The 12,288-nt window shown below is 30.4% G+C and overlaps 1 protein-coding gene across 5 annotated transcripts in view; it reads right to left on the bottom strand.

The window, feature by feature from the left end:
- The window catches only part of cpo (couch potato), a 41,776-nt gene extending 41,047 nt beyond the window's left edge, over positions 1-729 (bottom strand). For all 5 annotated transcript variants that reach the window (XM_067051049.1, XM_067051048.1, XM_024360811.2 and 2 more), the window contains exon 1: positions 642-729. In XM_067051049.1, coding sequence (XP_066907150.1) covers positions 642-728 — 87 coding nt within the window. In that variant the 5' untranslated portion in view covers position 729. The remainder of the gene's footprint in view (positions 1-641) is intronic.
- Positions 730-12,288: the final 11,559 nt, after the last annotated feature.

Here is a 12,288-nt window from a genome sequence, read left to right as displayed (position 1 = left end):
TAATTAATATATTTAAAATAATTAATAATTTATCAAAGCATGTTCCAGAATGAAGGGTAATGTTTCAAAGGTCAAAGTTATCACAACACTGACTATACATTGTCACAACATATTTATTTTTCATTATCTATTTTAGATTTATTTTATTAATCTTAAGAACATAATTTTCAAATCTTTTCTGAGTGGTCTCTTTATTCCAAGTTGGGTGTGACTGTTATGGGTTGGGAAAACCACTGATCTAGGGAAAAAAGGAACTGCGGAAGGCCAACTGACAGAGAAGGCACAGATACAGATTGCCAAACTACTGATTACAAAAACTATCTTTTTTTTTTTAGCCTTATATAGAACACTTGCAGAATCCTTTATTGCTTTAAAGAGAGAAAGAATTAGAATAAATAATAAGAAATTAATAATAATAGAATAAAGGAAAATAAAAAAAATAATTTAAAAAAATTAATAAAATGAAGAACGTTATTATCTTAAACTCAGTTTTGTTTCTAGTTGGTATAAATTTGGTTGAAAAACAGCTTTGAAGATATTTGATAGCAGGTAATTAGTTTATATTAATATAAACCTAAACAAATAAATTAGAAATTAGAAAAAGAAAATTAGCTCCAACTAATAATAATTAATGAAATTACCTCATATGCTCTGAATAGAAGATACAGTTCTCTGGGTTTGGCGTCCATTGGAAGCCCACTGACGAACAGTGTTCGCACCTGGAACATTACAGATATAATTATAAAAAATGAATAATAAATTTACTAATTTATTTAAAAATTTAAACTTTGTATTAGCAACAAACATTGCTAATTAACCTATGGATATAATTGTAAAATCCATAATGATAGTTTATCCTATGGGACCCGAAGAGGAGTCTCTGGGCAGAGATAAAGGGATTAACCAGGATATCCAGGGCAAAGTGGGAACCCCTATACTTGTTTATCGCTGCCTGATTTCCTATTACCAACATTTATCCCTGTTCCACCCTCTTCGCATTTCCACCTGGGGCTAGAACCAAGAGATTTTCCACTTCATCGACAGAAAATATCAATATCATTGTCAAAAGAACAGAGAAAAATAAAATAAAAATAAAATTAGCGTATATTATTCAGTAAATAATTAGTGGATAAATAAAATGAATAGGATGTAGCTAGAAAATGCAACTATAGAAATAGGAAATACACTACCGGACAAATTTTTTTTCCTAACTCCAAATATCTTTATTAATAACAAATACAAATATATACAATGGACTAAGCCTAATTTACACATATACAAACATTTGTAGAAATCTTGTATTGCCGAATGGCATTTAGATAAGAGTGGATATAAGGTCCGCTGAAGGCGAAGATGATTCTGGCTGGTGGTGCCGGACAAAAAAAAAGGACACACTGAAATTTATGAAATTTTATTACTGAATACTTTGCTTTGTTGCGGGGTGGGAATATCTACAACATAACAGTTTTAATAAATGAAACCTAACTTTTATTTAATTAAATAAAATTAAACATGACCTAAAATAAAAACCTTGAATAAAAAAAAAAAATTAATTTATATCAACTTAAAACATAGAATATTATGGCTATTGAAAAAGATACATGGTTTGATTCTTCATCGATAGAGCTCAGCCCAATTATTTCTTTCCACACTCTAGTATTGTGAGATTCGAGCTTATCCACCTTATAATGTATAAAATTAAGATTTTTTGTAATTTTCAGATACGAGATTTTCATTCTTCTCCATCAATATGTTCTTTGATTGAAATAATAATGGTCAAATAAAATTGCACATTTCATAAATTATGTTATTAAAAAATGAGATCCACAAAAGTCAGCTAATGGTATTTCCTTTTTAGTCTATCACCATCAGTATCTTCTATTCATTAACAACCAGCGATTTTCAAGTAAATCAGGTTTTTCAGTTAATATTTTTTTATGTTCTTAAAAATTTCTTCCATAGTTCCTCGCCAGTATGAAAAGCTGCACAGGCAGTAAACCTCCTAAAAAAAGTTTAGGTCTAGTGAACGTGACAGCCATTTCAAAAAATTAGTGTTCATTTTCTGAAAACCAGCTTTTGTATATCAAGACGCATGGTAAAGAGCATTGTCATGTAAAAAATAATATACACCTCTTAGAGAAAAAAAATCCAGCTATGGTTGTATGTATTTTCGGATAAGTTTTACATAAAATTCACTGTTCATCGCTTTTGGAATCGTAACAAGGACTAGACAACTTCAATTTTGACCTTTAGGGGGATTATTTATGCTTGTTAAACCACGTTCTACAAAGGAATATTCATTTTCTGGGCCGTTTTTAGACAACAATTATCATCGGTAAACGAAGTGTTAGTCTACATGTCCTGTGGCGAAGCCAACCTATTTCGTGTCAGTTCTAATCTTCTCAACTGAACGAAATTACTTAATGAATTTTTTAGTAGCAAAACCTCATTTCGTTGTTTCCTCCTTATGGTATCATTTTATCCTTATGGGCTGAAATTTAATTCCCATACTTCTCACTATTTCTGTTGAGGTAGTTAGTACACTACGTCTTCGGATGTTCCGTTTCATCCTCACCTCCGCACGTTTAGTTATAAGAACCTCACAACCTTTCTTCTTTTTTGTCTCCCCATAATCCGTTTTGGATATTTTTCGCAATGGAGAAAAAAGTTTATAAAGAAAACAAAAACTCTAATAGTTTAATATCCATTAAAAAGAATTAATTGACTCGATTTGTCTCATTTTTATTTGATTTGGTCAGTTTCATGTTACATTAGGGGAATTAATTTTTAAAATAAAATGAAAACGCCAGTAGGTACATTCATTCGGTTTTTATTGCTGGGATATCAATTTCGGAAGAGGATGAGCATGGTAGAGAGACTGTTTTTTTTTTGTTTTTTTTTACCTTGCTCATGAAAGTTGTTGCCAATTAGCGAGCGAAGGATGGTGTTGATCACCTGACCCCAGGCCCTGGGGGAAATTCAACGACATCACCAAACTGCACCAACAGAGCTTGATTAATTTTTTGGTGTCGAGGATATTGCTGATACGGCGCCTCTCTGTATACGAGACACTGTGTATCATCGGCTCTAGATGACAAAGCCCAACTAACGAGCATGAAGAACCTTAGGTGTATTTGTTTAAGTGGATGTTTAAAATCACAATATAAAACATTCTAGATAACTAATTTATATTACTAATTTCTGAAAGATTTTACATTTATGAATTCTTCATCCTTTTTATCCAAATAAATAAAGATCATTTTCAGGAACAGTATCTCAGGTTAGACTGGCTTTAGTGGGATATTATTTTAGCCAAGTTTATTAAAAATAAAATAATAATAAAGAATGAATGATTTCTTACAACTCAAAATTAATATACTAGAAAATAGAATCTATGAATTTTAAATTAATCGTAAAAAAGTAAATTAATTCACTTGAGTTGAAAAATAATAAAAAAATTGGAATCGTCACCAGCTTAAATAAATAAGTTAGATGCAGAATAATAATGACCTGACAGATCTAGATTATATACTAGGTAGAAAATTTTTTTTAATAAATTTAATTACATAATTAAAAACATGTAATAATGTTGGGGGGGGGGGAAGGGAGAGGAGTGGAAGTTATAAATAGCCGAAAGAAGGTTAGTGTTTTACAAGCTCTAGATCATTTTGAAACTTGTAAAATTACAAATACTTGTAAAACGCAATCTGATAGTCATTTTCTCACCAACTTCATCCATTCTTCCTAAAATTAAAATCAATTATTTCAGTTAGAAAAGTAACTAGTTGGTATTGTGTGTTTAAAATCATAAATATATAGTCAATGATTTTATACGTTACTTTTTACTCATTTGATTAATCAGAAAAAGAGTAATTTTTTAATTAACGTAAAAGTACAAAATTTTGATTTAAAAATAAAATAATTACCGAGGAAGCCTATTGAGTCATTTTATATTCAATATTTATGGACGTTGAGACACATTACACATTACAAATTATCATCAACTGTGTGTTCAATTCTTAACTATATCTTTAATTTACAATAAATAATCTAGAAAAATCAAATTAACAACTAATTTTTGAAAGAAGCAATAAAATACAATATTCTATTTTATAATACTTAGAAATTATCAGTTATAATGTAAAAATATGTATGTGATAAAATAGAGTATAAAGGAGGAGGCTACTGATCAAAATCCATTATGTCTATTTTCTGAAAAAATTTAAACTATTTTTAGAAAAAAGTTAAATTATTTAGTTAAGTATTTTGGTTTATTTTCCATGATTTACAGAGCTGTAAAGAATGAATAAAAATTGATAACTGATTTCTTCAAATTTATTTTCCAAATAAAATATTTATTGTCTATGTCAAGTTAAATTGTTAAATTTCACAACAATTATAAGCTCTTTAAGTACTTTATTTAACAAGGGCGATCATGGCAAGATACATTGATGTTATATTTGTAAAATAAATTTGACGTATTGCATAGAAAAACAAATATTTAGCAGAAATTAGGCGACAGTGGTGGTAGCGAAAATATTTGAACCAATAGGAAACTTCTAGATATATTAAGTTCTATTTGAAAGGCAGATCTCATTATTTTTAGAACTCTAAGCAGAATGCTTTCATAAATAAATATATAATAGCTTGGGAGGAATTATGTGTGTTGGTAAAGGGAGAGGAATATGTTGGCGGGAAGCGTTCCGGTTTGATGGATCGTGGCCGGGAGTATATAAGCAGATAGGGGTGTCCGCCCCTATTTCACCCTCCGTTTCACCCCTTCCTTTGTCTACAACACCTCGTCTTCCCTCTTTTACAATACAGCTTTTCTACTCTTTTCCAATGTTAATTTAGATCTGATTAGTTGAAAGTTTGTATGGTTGTTTGTTAGGAATACATTGTTTTAAGAAATCTTAAAACATTATTTAAGAGTTATAAGATGAGATAACAAGATGATTTTCAAAAATTATAAATTAGGTGCTGACTGAGGAGTTGATATCTCTTTTCGACAATCATTCTTACAGCGATTGTATTTCGAATCTCCTAATCAGACCGAATATCATAACCGTTTATCAAGACAGGTTTTACTGTGGTACGGTTCATCCTCAGATCTTTGTTTCAGATGATTCTTACCTGTTTTTTTAAACAGATTTAAGTGACATCACAATTTACCTGCTGCAATGTACTGCGTACATAATGCGTGAGGGGAAATGTGATCTCTTACAGCATCCTATCTTCAAAGTAAACATCAACTAAAGTTTTTCCTATCTATTTCCTATTTTCATGAGGCAATATCTCGCATTCTGCCTCTTATATCTTAGAAAAGTAAAACTTTAATCTTATAGTTTACTAACATATTTATTGAAATTAATAAATTGTTATTTTTTTCATAAGTGTTACACCTTCCCTACTACTCGCGTTACTGCTATAACTTGTCATTTTAATGGAGCAAAAATATAGACATGCTGAAGCCAAGTACATCAAGAATATGTCTGCTTGTGGAATATTAATTTTCTATATTATTTTACTAAATTGAAAAAAAAACAAACGCAAAAATAAATCAATCATTTGAAAGGCTATTAAGGAGCCTATACAAGAAAAAAAATATTATTAGGGAATTTAGTTTAGCAAACGTAAAATAGCTAAAATAGATCAGCACTGATAATTTTTTTTTTTTATCATTAATACATTTATATGTTTTCAGGTTGTTAAATTTAGAATCAAAATCTAAAGGAGGAGCTCTAAAAACAAATTGCGAAAAAAAAATCAATATATATAATAAAAATTGATTATACCGACATTTAATTACTATAGCGTAGAAAAAAAACAAAACAAACAGTAGATCCTGAGGTAACATTCTCTTATTTATAATTTATTGCATAAAATGAATTTTTTCCTTACCTCTGATTGGGTATTAAAGAGCAATATTTTTCTCTTTACAAAACCATTTAAGCATTTACTTATGGAAATCATTTCATCACTTTACTACAGAAATGGGGCATTTCAGCATATCATTACTCTGAGGGCCTACTACCTGCGACTAAGAGAACACTTCAACCAAAATAAGGAGTTTGTGTTAATGTTATAAATAATTAATGTTTCCATTAATTTTCATCAGTGTCCAAGTTCCATTGAATAATAATGATCTTATAAATTATCCAATCTTCAATACCTTGGGCGGGCAACCGGCTGGTAGAGGAGAGAGTGAGAGCGAGTAGTAGTCCTGAGGAATAATTCACTGATTTATTGATAAAATGTAAATTAATCCTTACAGTAAATAATAAAGAGGTTAAACGTGTTTCATTAATATTCATATAATAGTCTTCGTTACCGTAAACATAATTATAGACAGATTTAATTGCATAAAACTTCCATTTTATATTAAGATGTAGAGGTAAAAAATATTCTCAATATTTTATATTCGAAATTTTGTCTAATGGTCACTTCCTAGGAAATGAAATCTAGAATAAAACTTTAATTATATATGGAAAATTATATTTTCATTTACTTTTTTTTACTTATATTTTACTTATATTTAAGTGTTTGTATCTTTTTTAGCCCTGACGAAGCCCTACAACGTGGGGCGAAACGTTGGCTCAAATGAAAATAGTACATAACTTTACTATTTGTGTTTAATATGACCACACCCGGACTAAATTTCATTTATTGATACACATGGTCAATCAGAAATGTTCTAAAATTAAAGATAATTACGTTTATTAAATGAACAATACAATACACAATTAAAAAAAAAAATCAATAATGTTATTTCTTGTCAATGAGATGTATTTCAAAGGTAAATCTAACTCGCCTGAATAGCTTAATTATTGCTAAATTAAAAACAAAACAAAAAAACAAATAAATCAATCCTATTCAAAAATGTCTACCAAGTTCATTGGTCCAGCATACTATATCTTCCTTGATATTTTTATCTTAGTATTTTTTTATATACTCTTTTTGTCTCTTGTAAAAATTGCGTTTGTAGATTGTCTTTTTTCTTTTTTTTTTAAATATTTTAATGAGATAGGTGGTATTTCGATGTTTCAATGTAAATGATTTGTTGTTTGAGGATATTTCAAAGGGAAGAGCCGTTGTTGAAATATAGCCGTACCCGTCAAGGAATTTTCCACATAAGTAAACGGTTACGGAAGTTTACGGAATTTAATAAAATCGGCTGTAGACCTCTTTTATACTAATCCCATTTGAAATCAGAAAGTTTTTACTGACTTGGTGAGGTACAGGAAAGAGTCATATGAGACAGCAGAAAATCAATACATAGTAATCAAATTTTCAGCTGGATTAAATTTAAATTTATATAAGTCATATCGACTTACAACAATTAAACGTCCCTCATAAAATAAAAATACCATTCACTCTACAAACATTCCAGATTTCGACAGAATTCTCGAAGGATGGTTGAAACGAGATGTAACTTAAATGATGTCATGCTTATTTTGTATGAAGTATGGAAATCATATAGCTGATTTTTCCGGACGAGAAATTATAGCTTACGTGACGAAGTGATATTATCTTTGTAACTTATTTCTAAAACTAATAGAAATTAGAAGTCTGAAAAGAAAACGAAACGTTTTGTCTTTTGCGTATCTTTTCATGCCCCTAAACCTTCACAGTGGTAGATCCCATGCCGGAAGGTTATCATCACTGTGTATACGAAAATAATTAATCCTGTGTAGAACCATCCACCATAGAAGCTATAATGTACAGCTTACACGGCTTATTATGGCGTAGGAGATGATATGACAAGAGTGGCTGTGTTGGGCTCGGACGGAAGGAGGGATTGATGCCGCCTAATTGGCAACGAGGAGGTGAAGGTTTATTAATCAAAATCACAGCCAGGGAGGAGGGGAGGGGGAAGAGGGAGGTCATTAATTTACATAGTGCACCTGCTGGCTTCAATTTGGGACACCTCCACATCCACCTCGAGATTGATAGAGTTCCTTCCCTGTCCTTAGCTGTCTTCTGCCTTCTTCAGCGGCCTCATTTCTCTTCCTATGATAAATACCAACAATCCGCAAGGCTGTGGTAATTTTAAAGAAACAAAGTAGAGTGAATAAGACAACAAAGGGTCCTGTTAAGAAGTAAATCTGAATGAAAAAAGAAATAAGGATGTCAGAGCCTTCTGTAATAAAGTAGAACATACAGCGAATAGCCATAGTTTTTTTTTTTGTAATCCCCTTGAACTAGTCGTAGTATTCATTTAACAATATTCCAGTATATAATGACCAAGGGGTGTGAACAAACATCGATATAACAAATTTTTCGATATCACCTTGAATCAGTCACAGCAAAGATTGAAAAATATTCCCTACACAAAAAATAGTGTGTAGGCAAACCTAAACATAACGAATTTAAATCCCTCTCAGAAAAACAATTACCGTATGCAAAGAATTTTGCAGCCATAACCTTTAGGTAACGTACTCTATAATTTAGTGAGCTCTATATGACCGTATTATGTAGCATATCTCTCATTAAATCGAATAAAGGTTTAATAAATACTCCCTTACTTCTATTTTCCATTTCCAAAATTTTTCGCCAACGACCGACTTTCTTCGTGTATAAAGGTGTAAATCATTTCGATTCCGTCTTTTCTAAAATACAGATCATTATTCTGAAACTTTGTAGTACTCGGAATGGATGATCAGCAGAAATATTCATTTACATTAAGTATCATTAATTCAAAGGTCGCATTTTATTCATTTCACTACATGCATTGCAATTCCATTGGTTCACAGTATCACAATATATCTCGACAATAATTTAAGCTTTATAATTCGATTTTATGGGTAGTAGAAGATTATCTAAGGTTACTGAGGTCGGTGGCGTTCCACGTGGATAATTTACTTGTAAATTATACATTGATATTAGCAGGAGAGGCGACTAACTTCGCTCTATTAACCACACCTCATTAAATATTTCTAGCTGGAGGGCCCTTAGCAAAGTAATTACTTTTCTTTTAATTATGCATCTGCACTGTTTTGGAGTAAACACTCCAACGAAGGCAACCTGACGTTTTGACAGTTCTGGATATAATTACATGAGCGCGGTGTTCTTCCCACTCCGAATTAGCGTCAGGAAATACTGGAATTAAACTGCACAAATGAAGGCGGAATCTTTTGTTTTGCTTAATATTTAATGGGCGCCTAAAGTGAGCGACTAGAATTGGCCATAACGTCGGATCTTCTTATTTCAAAGGAATAAGAACAACAGAATAGATTAAAAAGGAAATCAAATACCTCTCTTGGATATCACTAGATGTAATGTGACACAAAGAATAAAATAATACTAGCTACTTTGATTAATTATTGGTTTATAAAAAATTATAATATTGTAATTTTTAAATATTTTAATTAAACATTTGCATCAATATTCTGCAGAAAACATGTAGTTAGATAAAAAAGATGATGTACGGTGGGGTCATCCAAATTACAATCTTTAAATTTAGTATCTTAACAAACTTTTGATTTAATTTACAACAAGATTTACATAGATGAACCGTTTTAGCTCTAAACGCCACATATACCAAATGAAATAAAAAAAAAATTAAAAACAAGAAATTCTTCTATCTAGTAAGTTCACTAAATTTCACAGTTGACTGTAAAAAGAAATAAAAAATAGATCATTCAAAATAATTTATTTTGATGTAATCGTATATTCTTCGCGAATCAGATCGTACAACAAAAAATCGCTGTCTGGAACATATTTCAATACTTTTATACAGTTATAGACAACATAAAGTAAAGAAAATATACTTTTTTATGGATAAAATGTTTACATAAAGATTTCATAAATCGATAAACTCGTACGATAATGTTTGGCAAAATTAATAAAATAATTTTTGGAAAAATGCTGAGGTTTATAAACACTGAAAATTGCACATTTTCGATTAACTTTTGACTATGAAACATATCAATTCAATCATGTTAACATTAAAGGTGAGGTTTAACATGAAGTGAAATCGATTATTCTACAAAATGAACCTTTCCTGTATAAAAGTGTAGTATACAATAGGGAATAAATTGTATTTAATAAGAATCTATAGTTCAGGAGGTAAATAAACAAAAATATATATTTGCTTACTATTTTTTTCCTAACCATCGAAAGGAAGAAATGAAAATAAGCTAATGGAAAACTTTAACAATTAAAACTACTCGGAAAAAAAAAAATTGTCTAAAAATTATACTACCAGTTTATACTAATAAATATTACTGGAAGTAAAGGGAAATATTAACAGAATATTTCCTTACCAAACACAAGCCCTTGTATATTTCCAATAGTCCAAATACTGAAAAGTTCCAATACTTTCAATTAATATAATTAGCTTTGATTGGTGGAAGAGCCGTGAAGAAATTTCTTCTTTTTCAAAGACCTAAATAACATATCTGGTAAAGAATGCTACTAAAGTGTTCCTGGAGGTATATTAATCGCGAATAAGCTAAGTTCATATTCATCTTTAGGAAATAGGTTCAGATTTTAATTTAATTATACTAAAATTTGTCTGAGCTAAACGGGATAAATGGAAGTACGGGGTTACTATAATGTCGCGATTCAGATCACAGGAAAAAAGTGAAATATTCAGAATATTTTTTTTTAGGGGGTGACTGTAGCAGCGTGATAACGCGCCTGTCTGCCAATGCATAGATTGCGAGTTCGAGCCCGGCCCTACCCGGGATTTTTTCAAGAATAAAATTATACAATATTCACTCACAATCTCCCCGCGGGCATTTGTGAAGCCCGTCAGCCAATGGATGGCACTCACAAAAATAGGTGTGGGAGTGACGGACCCACCCAATGAAAACCGTCAGGAAACGCGGATGTACTTAAGAACCTTGGACCTCCACGGTCTGTCGAGCCAATAAAAAAATAAAAAAAATCAGAATATTTACCTGACACCATTAGATAAAACTCCCTAGCGAATAAAAGTTAAACATACTGATTTTGCTCTTAGGAGGTCATAGGGGGCTTGAAACATCTAACAGATTCAATAATTCTTTTTCAATATAGAGTATGTAGAAGAAACGTTCAACTTGTCATAAGGTGCATTTTAAAATATTGACAAAATATATAGGTTACATTTTTTAGCAAAAGATGAGTGAGAACCAGAAATCTTAATGTTTGGATGATGAATCATTCCAAATCACTAGTGGAAACAATTAACAATGAATCTATTAAGAAATACGGATGATAAGCCAATCAGAAATTTAAGACACGATATACAAGGATAACATGTATTATCTTATTTAAATCATACTAAATGCTCATGTATATCAAGCAGAAAAAGTACAAAAATATACTTCAAAAATGAAATCATTTTAATAAATAATAATTAATCAATAACGATTTATGTGTTTTGAAGATTTGGGAAAGAGGACAATAGAATTTACAGATGATGCTGAGAGAAGATCCTACAACAACATTAAAACTTTTTCACTTTTTAAAAATCATTAATATCTATGATCACATATAGTTCAACTGTAATTCCACCATGTAAAAATAGATGCATAATTTACTAACTAAGTCAATTCTAATTGTAACTTTATAAAATGTAAATTTGTAAATTGTCCTCCGAGGCGCCTGAAAAGAAGATGGCTACGAGACCAGCTAATGTAAAATGTGCTACCAATGGGTAGTTTCTCTACACGCCTGTAACACTCCAATTTAACTTAGATTAGATTTACTAAATGTATTATAACGTACAGTTGAAAATAGCAATAAATAAATATTTAAAAAAAAATTGTAAAATTGTGAATATGTCAATTGTAATATACTAACTTTGTGTATATATATATATATTTACACTCATGTAATGTGAGAAATATTGCAAGGAATATTGAGAAAAATTTTAGAATATGAATAATTTAACGATAATATTATGCTAATCATTTAGTAAAACAATATTGGAATAAAGTTAAAAATAACATTTTTTGATAGAAGGAAAGCTGTTTTCTTGTTTCACTGTAGATTCAAAACAAATAACCATGGAAAGGACTCGGTTGAGAAAGTATGTGGGCAATCCGAACTTAAAGAGAAAATTGTCGCAGGCATTGGAACACTAGATTCCAACAAGAGAGCCACTAAAGATCACTGAACTATGGTGGATTCCAGGAGAGTACAAAGGTAGAGGGATATTTGGGGCAAGTTTTCTTTTCGAAAAGTTTGAACAAGATTGCTTTTTTTTTGTATGTGTGTGTATTTATTTTTTAAATTGTAATTGGCTTAGTATAAACTGAAAAACGGAATTAGAATTGAATATTTTATCTTCTTTTTTTT

This window comes from Halyomorpha halys, unplaced genomic scaffold, assembly GCF_000696795.3.
Source record: "Halyomorpha halys isolate HHAL.00 unplaced genomic scaffold, Hhal_1.1 Scaffold187.1, whole genome shotgun sequence".
Taxonomy (NCBI): domain Eukaryota; kingdom Metazoa; phylum Arthropoda; class Insecta; order Hemiptera; family Pentatomidae; genus Halyomorpha; species Halyomorpha halys.
The sequence above is the reverse complement of the archived record's forward strand: the minus strand, read 5'-3'. Positions and strand labels throughout refer to the sequence as shown.